The 13155-nt window shown below is 39.2% G+C and overlaps 1 protein-coding gene across 8 annotated transcripts in view; it reads right to left on the bottom strand.

The window, feature by feature from the left end:
* Window positions 1-13155, bottom strand: part of SPATS2L (spermatogenesis associated serine rich 2 like) — a 76272-nt gene that overhangs the window by 11564 nt on the left and 51553 nt on the right. For all 8 annotated transcript variants that reach the window (XM_053982688.1, XM_053982683.1, XM_053982691.1 and 5 more), the window contains 2 exons: window positions 10846-11046; window positions 10293-10428 (listed from right to left, as the gene is read on the bottom strand). In XM_053982688.1, coding sequence (XP_053838663.1) covers window positions 10293-10428; window positions 10846-11046 — 337 coding nt within the window. The remainder of the gene's footprint in view (window positions 1-10292; window positions 10429-10845; window positions 11047-13155) is intronic.

Genomic DNA, 13155 nt, shown 5'->3' with positions numbered 1-13155 from the left:
TGGCTGAAACGAGTCTTTTAAGTTCTTACCTATTTCTATCCTCTACAACGAGAATCTAGTTATCTTTACTACTTTCTCTTAATTTAAAAAAAACCCTGCAGATTTTTACTTTTTCTGTCTCTGTTATCAAAGCGTCTCCCTAGTGCACTACACAGGTTATATAAACATAAACTTTTGTCTGGAAAACATTCAAGCAACAAGGTCACAACAGCAGAGCTAATCAGAAGAGTGTTTTAGTGCAGCTCTTTCCAGGATTGTTCTCTCTGCACTCCAACAACAGGTCCTTAGTAAATTGGTGGCCCCCTAACATTTTATTTTGATGCTAAATAAAATCATTTTCAATACTAGAATGAAAACAAGGCCACAACAGTCCTGTATTTATCATATTTTATAGTCAAATCTTATCTGTTACTAGACAGTTTTCCACTCCTAATGTTTCATTTTGGTCTCTGACGAACACTTCAGGAAAGTGTTTGTATGTTGTAGCAGTAGAGGCCAGGACTGATGAATTTAAAGAATAACCACCTGAGTACTTCTTTTCTAGCTATAAACTAACATTGGAAAAATTAAAGAATAATACAAGAGAGAAACTGTTTGGTGCCTTTGTCCACGTAAGAAACTAAGTTTCTTTAACAGACAGACCTTGAAAAGATTTTCCTTCCCTGAAGACAATGCAGCTGTACTAATTTATATCAGCAGAGGACATGCCCTCTCTCTCTCTCTTGGCTAAAGGAAAGGAACATTAATTTTCATCTGGAAGCATACAACCACATTTCTCAGCTTGGAAACCATAAACTGCCATGTGTCATATATGGGGAAAGTTAATGTTTCTTTAGAAATGTCCTAGGCCAACCAGCACCAGCAAATGCAAAACAGAGTAATACTGCCTCCAACAAGAATTTATCAAAGTTATAAACAAATGAAAACAACAGACAGAAAACTGGAAAAAGCCCTGGCCTGGGGAAAAAAAAAAAAGACAAATGACAAAGAGAAATCTTAATGCTAACATATAGAAGGAGAAAGGACAAGAACAGTGTGGAAAAATCAATGGATCAAATCTTGTCCCTCATTCCTGCTAGTATCCCACTGTTTTCACACAAAGATCCAACAGTCACTTAAACTGAACAGCTCCTTAACTTAGGAGTTCAACCATTTTTAATGCATTTTCTGGAAAAATGCCCTGCTCAGCCTTAATACAGTGACTGTGATTAGACCACAGCAGAAGTGTTACTGAGAACTGCTTGAAGCTCAACACAGCAATACCTCCCAGGAAAGTATTTTCTTTTAATGCTTCTTACTATCCTTTGGCACTAAAATGTTGTATCAAGTTGGTACACTCCAGTGCACAGCCTGCAGCCATTGGTGTGCTGTCAGAACTGGATACTGAGTGCTACAGGAACTTTCTGTACAATCAGGTATGATCAGATTTGAGCTCTAGCAGAACAAGGAACAGAATGCATTTCAGATCTAAAAACACCTGAGGGAAAACATTCTGCTAATTCCTTCCTCTCCAGTTATGTTGTTTCTCTTGGGTTTTCTATAGCTGTTTGGAACCAGGTTTAAAATCATGAACATATTACTTTAGCTGATGTTCTGAAGGGTTCATAATCCTGTCAATTTTTTCTGATTACTCTGAGCATTAAAAATCTGAAAGGCATTGCTGAAGCTATGCCTTCTCCTCACCTTGAATATCAATATCAACACCTGAACATATTTCCACATACTATATGAGACTCTGGTGACAAACACACATCTCAGAACCACTTCTTTCTTTGAATGTACCTGAATCCATGCCCTAATCATCAGTCCATAGGTTCCCCTGCCTGTAGTAGACCAAACACTGGGACTCAATTCCCCCTTTCACCCACCAGACTCAAGACATATCTGAATCAAGTGAGCCTTATCTTTATGACTCTATGACTGATGATGTAGAAAAGGCAAAGTAACATTACTACCTCTTTCTTTTTTGTCTCCCTTCACCACACCTGTCTCCTAAAGGGACTGATTTTTCCTTTTCTTACCCCTCACATTTTCAGGATTAGGACCTGGGTACCAAACTTGAGCTATCAGCACCATATCACTGTTCACCACAGGTGAGTATCTGCAGTTTGGAGCACAGGATTTAGCACTGTTTGAGCTTGATATCCAGGTGAAATTTTGAAGTGGGGCTCAGGAAGGAGACAATTTTGTTGAGGAGACAGGGCAAAGCAGAGGGTTAACACAGAGGGCATGCAAATGAGACACAGCCAGTGCTGGTGCTGTAGAGATACGAGATGCAGCAGGAGAGACAGCAGCTCTCTAGGAATCATTTTGCTGAATTGATTTTGAAGGCAAAAACAGAAGTGCCCTATTCCTGGTCAAATGAACAGCACTCATACCTTGGCCTTACCAAGGCTGGCAAGATTCACACTGGTGTACAATGGCAAAAGAGCTGCAAATGCCAAACTACAATGAGCTGCTAGCACAGCAATGATAGGGGCAAATTATGTTGACAGCTGCTTCATTTCACAGTTTCATACTCAGAACAATTTCTGAATTTGTTCTGACATTAGTATAAACAAAATAATCTTCCTCTAGTTTACAGCATGAAATCTATTATTTGCACAGTGCTAAAGAAAAGAGATTTTCAGTCAGCCGCAATACCTCCAAATTTTACCAATATGATTAAAGTTATTAGTGCCTCTTGAGAAAAGCTGCTTCAGATTGCCAGGCTGGCTGATTTATAGCTTTACTGATGAGAATCATAAGGTTTCCAGATGACCAGAATCTTCTCTTTCCTTCTGCCTCTTCTAGGCATTATGACAAACCTATTGTGCCTGAAGAGATGGGGAAATAAAATGCCAAGCTGACATGGAGGCAAACATGCTGACACAGCTCACAAAGGTAAGTCCCAGCTGCATGGCACAGAGGTTACTGTTAAATGTAATTCGAATGAGTCCTTTCATAACCCTGTTCAACTCCTCAAAACGCCAGTTTTGTCCTTCAGGTGTTTAATAAGCTTTATTCTCCCCTGAACCAGCTTTGTGCACAGTTTGAGAATGACTGTTCTTCTGGAGACTGAGGAAAATAGCATCAGCTGTGGCAGGGCTCTTCATCCAGAAGGGGGAAGAGCTATTTTTTCCTGGGCATCCTCTGGAGGCTGGTTCAGCTGGAGAGCTGCTGAACACTGAGGTACCATTTGAACCCTTTTTTCATGAGGAAGGGTAGTGAGACACTGTTCAAGCCTGACAGTTTAGGCATCAACAAAAATACAACACACTCCAGTGATGTTGCTCTGTCAATGCTTTGGAACAGACCCCAGTAGCTCCTTGAAGCTGTGCTGACTGACAAGCTGCTGACAAGCCCAAGCAAGTTTGAGGGATGTTAGTAGTGTTACTGTCTCTGCTGTGTTTGAGCTGAGGTTACATGCAAATTCATTAGATGGTCCTGATAAGCTTTGCTTTAAGTATTATGCTTTTTGTCTCACACATATTTCCCTTCTAGCATGAACATACTTGACCCACAGGCAGTGTGAAAAGACAACTGATAAGAATCTCTAATCCAATTGTGTATTTCACAAAAGAATCCTGCATGTCAATTCAAAAACTAGAACTGTCCCTGTCAAACTTCTGGCCCAAGGAGCTAGAATGATGTGATGGGAATGTAAAGATAAAGCCCAATCACCTCTACTACGTGATTATAAGTGCTACAGGATTACTGACTAGCCATGCGATTTTGTAACTGGCGAAATGATACTTCCAGTTTTCTTTATATTAATAGGAAATATAGATATATTGTAGAAAATACCTTGTAGGAAAAGCTGGTACATTACATATTTTGCAATGTTTCAGTAGATTATATTCTTCCAGTATTAGCTCAATATTATTGAAATGTTCACAATGCTTGAAGGTTATTTGATTACCATATTAGCATATGCACAATGTTTACACAGCAAACCAGATTACATGAATTTTCATACTGATCACTAGTACAGTCTGACAATAAGAAGATAAACAAAAGATAGCATAAATAATTTTCACTGAAATTCTTCCCTCTGCAGAGCACAATCTAGTAGAACAGAAAATGCCCAAAGGCTTTTAGTTATTCAAGTTCATTTTGTGTAATTTTTTATCTACCTTCACTAACACTGTTCTCTTTAGCAGCCAGCCAGCACAGTGTGATCTGGCAAATGCACCATACTTAAAGGCCTATTTGCAATTTTCTTTTAAGATCTATTTACAAACAATTAGAAATGTATTGCCTCATCACAAAAACCTGTTTAAGCTAAAAACTGACATGGAAAACCTTTTCCTGAAAGAACATTTCTAAATTTTAGTTATTTAGAAATGAAGGCATCATCTCACAATTTGGCAGTTCTAACAATGGTGAGTATGATTTGCACCACGGCTTGTTAGCATCCTGCACATTTTTACGCAAACTTGTGAAGTATTTCTTTCTTATTTGAGTTTCAGTTCTGATCCGATTCCTGAGGTATCTGAATACCTTACTGGTTAAATATTTTAGCCTAAACACACTCCAGCAAGGAGAAGACAGTTGTTGAGCTCCTGTTACAGAAAAGAAGTAACTTTCTCAAAAGCACATTGGAAAGTCGCCTCAAAGAAAGGTCTGGCTTTTTGGTGTAATGTCAGTTGAAATTTTTCAAGATAATTATTCTCTTTTTGAGTTTAGTAAGCTAGATTTCTCATTAGTCTGACAACTGTGAGATCAAAAAGGAGATAGTCACCTCTCATCCACAATGACATGCACAAAACCAAGAGTATACCTGCACAGCCTCAAAACCTGTGTGTTCTGTGTTTTACTGAGCATGACAAACACACCTATGAATGGCTGGGAGGGAAGAGGGGAGACACAGCACCATAAAATATGGACAACAGCTAAAAAACAATGTAATCCACCTTTGAACTTCATCTCTTTAACCTAGATTCACAAACTTGTTAAAAAATTACCGTGATGAAGAAAGTAATTGTAAAAGACAAGGGGGTCAGAAGGGGGACTTATGTATCTCACTGAAACCTAATTCCCCACAGTTCCAAGAACTCTGTCTGTTCTCTCCACTAATGCACAGCAAGGGTGATCCCAGACTGCTGGAGGTCAGGAGAATGCCAGCACAAGCCCCTCTCCCAGTGCTGCAGCTCTCCAGGCAGGTACCCAGCCTGGGGTCAGAGCTGCTGGATCAGCTTCTCGCAGACCACCCAGGCAGCAGGGCCAGGGCCCAGGGGCCTTGGTCAAAGCACTTATCTTTGGAAGTACCTGAAAACCCAGCGGAGCCAAGGAAACACGAATGCAAGGAAATTATTTTTATCTTCTCTGTGCTGACAAGGTTAAGGACTGGGTCACGTGACTGATGGGCAAACAAACATCACAACAACTGCAAGAGGATTTGAAAACCTGGACTTTAGAGGCATAAGGACTACCAAAGGTTGGCTGTCAGACAGACAGAAACCTCAGAAGAACTGCCTGGAAATGGAGAGAAAAACAGCACAGACCTCTGTTCAGTGTAAAGCAATACTAGTCCTGGCCTTTCCAGCCATCTGCCCATCTCCAAATAACCACAGCACAAACAGGCAGCTCTCATCTGGTGCCACTGATTCTGGGCTAGGGGTGACAGAAAACCATCAACTTTACAGTTTGTCAAGTAGGGGTGAGAACAGTGTGTTCTCACTGTTTTGCAGCTGTGAGCACTGGCACCACTGCTCACTACCCCACACTGAGTCAGTACAGACACAACTATGTAAGTACAGACATAATTCTGTTCTTTTAGATTACTTCTTCCCTCATTCAACCACTCCTCTGCTTTCTATTTTAACTTAGAAAACAATATAAAAACTTCTTAATTTTCCCCAAACATACAGCAAATGCTTTCTAATTGTTACCCTGAATCTATTTTATTATATTTTTAAACTGTCAGTATTGCCAAACACCATCCTCCCAGCACTATGTCAGAATCATTTTTTTATCTTGCCTATGGTAAAGGTTTCAACTACTTTTTCTTCACTCCAAAAACTCAGTTGTGTTGATTTTCATGCTCTTTACACAGCACTGGATGTATCAACATGTTACAAAAGAGAAGAGATGGTTTTATTTATGTGGTTCAGTTCCGCATGCAGTGTAATTAAACCTGGTTCTTACTGTTTTCTATAGACCATTTGTGGCTGGCAGCAGACCATATGGGCAAGTAGCAGATGTTCCCTTTTACTTTTCCATATGACTGTATGAATGCCCAATATGTGAAAATTACTTTCTGGCAAGAGGTGTTGTGGGGAACTGTGGCTTCTTTTGTGCTCTACACATTTCACTCAGATTTCCTGGGGCTCTCCTTTTATCCCCAGGATGGTTATTCAGTTTCTTGGTGGAAAAGAAGTGAGAACACAGTTAATGCATGCAGGTTTTAAGCTTGGCAACAAATGTCTCAAGTGCACTCTAGGGAGAGGAGAGTTCATTTAGCTTTTTTAACCTTCCCCTGTAACTTAAGGACTATTTGGTAGCCTTCTTTTCTGTGTTCTACAGTGCCCTGAGACATGGCTACACTCTGATATATTTTATATTGAAGTAGTAAGAGAAGCACCTTATGTTCTCATTGACACCAAGGTATTCCTGAAAACCACACAGCAAAGCTGAATGCAACGAGGACAAATACTGGATCAAGAACTATTATGAAGAAGATTTTTCTCCTAACTTTCAGGCCCATGTGAGCCCGAGGAACACTGCCCTTCAGCTTGCTTTGCCAAGTGCTCTCATAACCTTGGGAAAGCAATGCCACAGAAAGCCCAGCAAGAGTAGGGGTGACCAGAATGCTGGATTACAGCAGGAGCACAATCCACATAAGACTGCGAAAGACTTCTTCAGGGGCTAAGTGCCCTGCCTGGTCCAGCCCATAGCTTGTAAAATGCTATAGAGTCTGCTGGCATTAGAAGAACTGAATAAATCCAAGCTGTTATCACTTCTTCTGTGCACACAGATAATTACTCCAGAGACTCTTTAAGAAAGAGGAAGCAAGCCCAGTGCAATGTTTTTAAATAAATATCTTTCTGGGATTTTTATTTTCCCCATTTTACTACAAAGTCAAAATTGAAGTAAGCATTCTGTTTTCCCCCCAAGCTTTTACAGGGATTCACAGCACATTTGCTTCTTAGCACTGTTTTTCAGATTGTGGGAGGGTATACACTATTTTTTTAAATAGTAGCATATTACATGTTCAGGACTAACTTCCCTATTGACTAGGTCAAGCTGTGAAAAATCAGCCAGAGAGAAACATGGTTTCTCACTGGCAGCTATCACTCAATAGTTTCTGCTGTTAAAAGGAGAAGTTCTTGTGAATGTTTCTGCTGAAGCTTTCAGGATATCTTAGGCCACATGTGCTATTCATTTAGCTCCATAATAATGGTTTCATTTACTGTCTGGAAGTAGGAGGAAGATACATGATCTTATCTTTGCATTCTCCATTCTTTCTGTGATTGGTAAAATAAGGAAAGATTAAAAAAACCAAACTGGATTGTCAGAAAGTCAAAAATATTACTGAGTCTTGCAATGCAATTTTGATTCTAACTTTGATAGCAAAAAAGGACACAAAAGTGGTCTCATATCCTATTATCAAAGGAAGAAAAGTAAACCCAAAAGAGACAAATTAGTATGTGTTTCAGCATTCAGCTGCAATGCAAGTTAAAAGCTTCTGACTTCATTTAGCTTTACTAAAACCCCTTAGGTGGTGACAGCTGTGTGTAACAGGAAGGGATTGCAGTACTGAGCTCATTCCAGTGTTCCTGGCAGTTCTGTACACAGACAGCACTTGGTGGCTGTTGTATCTGCAGTCCATCTCAACCATCCCACACTCCAGCAGGAACTGGGAGAGGAATCTGGAAAAAGCTTTGGAATCACAATCACAATGGCGACCTGACATCATGCCCTTGCTCTGGTCATTCCATAGCATTCTGGGTGCAACAGTTTAGCTGAATTCCTTAATTTTTGCATGACAGACAAGCTGACTGTGTCACAGTGAAACTCCACACCAAAGGAGGGTAATAAATATGCTCACTTAAAACCTTATCCTCCTGCTAGCACTGGGGATGTTTTGTTCAACTCTGGAGCAAGGAAACTCCCATGTAAATAACACACACTACACCATGCAGCTCAGGAATACAATGTGATCCTTGTATGAGGTCTGAAGCTGTATGTATCACTGGTTTGGGGGATTTCTACCCGAATCCAGTAAATCTACAGCAGTTGTCAGGGAGTTTTTGGAAACAAGGCATTAAAATAGCTGTGCCCATCTTCCTCAAAATTTAGGCCACAAGATCATAAGAAATATCACAAAACTCTCTCTAATTTTAGCAAAAGAAGGTGTTAAAGTCAGGCAGTTTACTGTTTAAACAAAAAATCTACTTCATTCGTTTGAAGAAAAACCTAAATGTTAGACTTATGAGCTGCCAAATGCAACACAGCCAGCACTGAGATTTCCATAAACATCTCCTGACATTGTACTGTCCTCATTGCAATGTTATGCTGAGGCACAAATATTCAGACCACAGATCTGTTAGATTCTAGAGCTTCCAGAAGACTCCAATAATTTAGGCACTGAAGCTGGTAGGAGGCAAAATGAAATGAAGCCTATTGAAAAGTTTTTCAGGCTATTTTCATAAGTTTACGTACTTGCATTTACAAACTCTTTTGGGGTATTTTAGTATTAGGCAATACACTTTACTGTTTTTGAATATGAAAATGTGAATAATGAAAATATGAATACATGAAAAATGAAGAATTTCAGTTCTGAATTTACTACCTTCTTACTACCTTCCTGCACTTTTAGATCATGGCAGAATTCTAAGTCTGTTCTGTGACCAGAGTGACAATTCCTTAAAGACTGAATTGCCTGTGACTGCCTGCAGCCAAGGTGAGACGTGGTGTAAGATATTTTTAACACTGCTACCAAAAGTAAAAAAGTTAGTGTGAACCACTCAGCAAATGAGATCCAACTATAGTTTTCTCAGAGAAAAGGTCCCCTCTGAGAATGACCAAAAAAAGGTGGAAGAAGATGATGAACTCTGCTCAATTTTTATATCCCAACAATATTATTACTACATGTAAGTTCATAAGCAAAAATCACTGTAATGGCTCCAGAGCAATCCTGACAACATTACTGAGTTTAGTACAATGGGTGATCACAGCTCATATTCAGTGGAGAGACAGAAACACAGCTCTCCCTGCTATACAGTAAAGTACACTGGGGGCTCAGTGAACCAGAATCTTCCCCAAAATCAGCTCAGCAGCACTTGGATTTTCTGCCCATAGAGAAGTGGAGCCCCAATGGCCCTAAAGTTACTTTGGATGCATCTTTGAAGACAACGATTACACCACTGAAGTCCAAAGTTAACAAACTTCTGCCAATACTACTGCTCTTTTATAAGATATGCTCATAAAAATACTGACAAAATACTGTGATTGAATTAAAGGGGAAAGGTTTTTCACTCATCTCTGATTTGTAACCAAGCATTGTACATTTTAACATAATTTCTTCTATTTAATCCAACATTGTCTAATACATAGGTTTTATATGACATCTATGCTTAACCAAGGCAGAGTGAAACTCAAAGCAGAAAATACTTTTCTATGACAAGAAAATATCAAATATGCAACTTGCTACTACAGCAATTATTTCTGCTGTAAGTTTTCAAAGGGCGTAGGTATACATGCTGAAGATCAGCAGTATCAAAATTATATTAAAAAACAGATTCAAGACATAAAAAAAAAAAGAGGAAAAAGAATGAACTAGAGATACAAATTGGAAATTAAATGATGGATGGGAAACTTAGTATGAACTATGAGGGAAAGTTAAGAGAACAATGGTAGGATAAGAAGCAAAGATGATGGGACATGAAGTGACAGTAAAGGACTGTCTGCCAAAGGAGGTAAGACTAAAGATGCAGTATAGAAAGAAGAGATTTAAAGAAGGTAAAAGAGACTTCAGAAAATCCCAGACAGGATATTTAGAACAGCTTTCATTTGCTCATATATGTTGCCACTGAATCTGATACAAAATAATTAGGTCAAGATGGATAATTTAAGAGCAAGAAAATCTAAGGTTTTTTTCAAAGAACTTTATGCATGTATACAAATTATACATATATTACTTCCTGGTTGGTGAGGAGCGTCATTACTTAATGGCACCATGGTTTTTTTTATGAAACCAAATGCTGCAAACAAAGAGGGCGTAAGTGACCCATCCCCACTAATGCCAGTGGCTTAATTAGTCCCTTTTCTAAGTGGAGCTGATGGATCCCTGCAGCTGATTTACCTACCAGCTGTGTAATTCTGCAAAAGCAGCTTTGATCTTCTTCACTGAATTATCCACTTCCTCTTTGATCATCACACGATATCTGGTTAGAGAAACAGTGCAACGCTGCAAGTCTTTTACTGACTTTTCAATGTTTGGCCCTAAAATAGAAAACAAAAATTGCACGGTAGTCAGAAAATTTGTTTTAGTTTTTCTGAATGAGGCACCAGGAATAGTTCAACATATTACTTGCCCAGATTAGAATGAAGTCTGAAGTTTATTCTACTGAAGTCCATAAATCCGACTTTTTCATAGTCCCTCCCTAGTGTTCTTCAGTTTCTAAACATGTTTGCTGAAATGCATCCCCCAAATCACATAAATATTAGAAAGGCAGTATTAATTCAAATTATTCAGTTTAGTATGTTAAATAGAGCATAAACTGTTTAATTCATTTTGTTATAATTCTGCTTGTACTTTCCAACACATCTCTTTTTAACTTTTGTGAATTCAGAGGTTTTTTTCCTAGAGGCCTCAGCTGTTTTTGACTCCAGAACACAGGAACCAGAGACCCAACTTACCTCTTTTTTTGACTGAATCATCTGTCTTTGTTTCAAGTTGGGTTGACACACTGGGTGATTTAACTGAGGAAGATTTTGACTTTGGCCTGCCTAGGTTACACTGGAGTTGAACTGATGATTGAAGGGGCTCATGCTGTTCTACTCCATTCACAGTCTTTGGGTTTGATTCCACAGATACCCTCTGGCGTTCTCGTTCTCTGTCTGAAAGAAAACATTAAGGAAGAAAACAGGGAGTTGTAAGATTAAGAAAGGTATGAAGCCTTACTGTTTAGTCAGAATGACTTTATGGTGTTCTCCTGGCACACATTCCACAGAACCTCAGAGAGCTATGACAACAAACGAAATTGTTTTGGTAATTAAACACTAATTGGAACACTTCCTGATTTCAACAGTTTATAAAAGAAAAACTCAGTAAAAAAATCAACTCTTTCATCATGCCAATGGGGAAAACACCTCATGACATAAAAAGCATGCTACCAATTACAGTATTTGCCCAAATATGCATATATATAGCACACACACACACAAAAAAAAATGTTCCTAATTTTACTAAAAGCATTTTAAAAGCACTGATTAAACATTCCTACCTGAAATACTTACCTTTCCTGACTACAGATTTCTATCAAAAGCTGCTGCTAGAGGAACCAAGCAGGAAATGAAAGTATGTCAAAGATTAGGCTGCTGGGTTCAACAGCTTCAGAGGGATAACAATGCCTCAGACTGTTTGGCTGCCACAAGACAACCTGGTTTCCTCTTTCCAAAACTTCAAAAGGATTCAAGAAACTAGCATCATAACAGAGGAACAAGCAGCCAAAGCATGACTGTGAAAACTGACAGGCAAGGCCAGCTATTACTGCCACTATGAATTTTAGTTAAGGAAACAAACATAGAAAGTGATCTGTTGTGTTAACTCATGTTTCTAATTTTTGTACTCACTTCAATGAATGAATGATTCTTCATTCTGAAGATACTTTTTATGCATCACTTTATTCAACTGATGATGCATGTTGTCTGGAGAAAAGGCACTTGTCAGATTAACAGCTGGATTACAGTCCATGGAATGGGATAAACACTGCTGGGGTTGAGGGATATCACATGGACAGGCACAGCATATCAACTAGTGACTTCCTTCTGCCCTGGCTGGGCATTAGGGCAGGTGGAAAGCGCATCTTGGTATATTTAATGGCAATCATGTAACACCAGAGGAACAAGGAGGAACATCAGTGCTCACATTTTAAATCAGCTTTTAAGGGCTTTTAAAAGGTTGAGTCTGAAAACAGAAAAGGTATCTTGCATAAAACAGTATGTAAGAAAGTAATGAAAGAAGTCAAAGAAACCTGTGAAAGCAAGAAACACCACCAATGCAGTGCTCTGAACATGCCAAAGGTTTGATGCCAACGCCAGTCTCACACACACTGAGGAACACTCCTGTGAATTACCACTAACCCTGTTCAACTCTGGCTGCATCTCACACTAATGCAAATAGAACATTCCTTATAAATCAAGGCTTTCTATTCTCAGTTGAGGCTGTCCTTGCTTCATAACTCTAACAGCTAAATAGAAACCAGCAATCAATCAGCTAACCTATAAAGAAAGGCCAGGGCTCTTCAGGTTCTGTCCCTAAGATTTGATCTTCTGAAATTTGTTGTTAACCTGCATAACTGTTTTTACTGCATTTAACTGGCAGCAGCAGATAATTAATTTCAGGACAATTATTACTTTGGCACATTCCTTTAAAATGGGGTTTGAGACCTGTATTTGCAACCATGGAAAAAGGGATTTCAAGGAAAGGTCTTAAGACACAGGAAGAAAATACTAACAGCAGCAATAATCCAGGCCTGGCAGACTTCTGAAATGTGAAGAGGCTGAAGAAACAGTACAAGTACTAACAACAACTAAATATGAGTTTTATGAACTTGTAGGCAAAAGCATTCACAGCTTCTGCCCCAGAGCAGCGAGTTTGTTCACACTGGTGTGGTGTAATCCTAACTCTGTACTTAACCACAGTGAGGAAGAACCTTCTGTGTTACTGCCCCTCCCAGTTTCAGAAATGGTAACTAGATAACTAGACCCTGTGAGAAACTAAGTGCATGTACTAAAAAGCTATCAGAGTGCCTTTCCACACCACAAAGGCCCTCCCTTTCCTGCTAAGAAAAGCCAGTGGAGGTCTACTGTGACTAGCCTGTGTAGGGAAGATGAGAAAATGAAAAAATGGACTAGTTTGGACTAAGCAATAAAGAAATCCAGTAATATGCCATAAGCTCATAGTGCTCAGATCTTTACCCCATATGAGGGACTTAATCTTTTTCC

The sequence above is a fragment of the Vidua macroura genome, chromosome 7, assembly GCF_024509145.1.
Source record: "Vidua macroura isolate BioBank_ID:100142 chromosome 7, ASM2450914v1, whole genome shotgun sequence".
In the NCBI taxonomy this organism is placed as follows: domain Eukaryota; kingdom Metazoa; phylum Chordata; class Aves; order Passeriformes; family Viduidae; genus Vidua; species Vidua macroura.
Note: the sequence above shows the minus strand (reverse complement) of the source record. Positions and strands in the feature narration are given on the sequence as shown.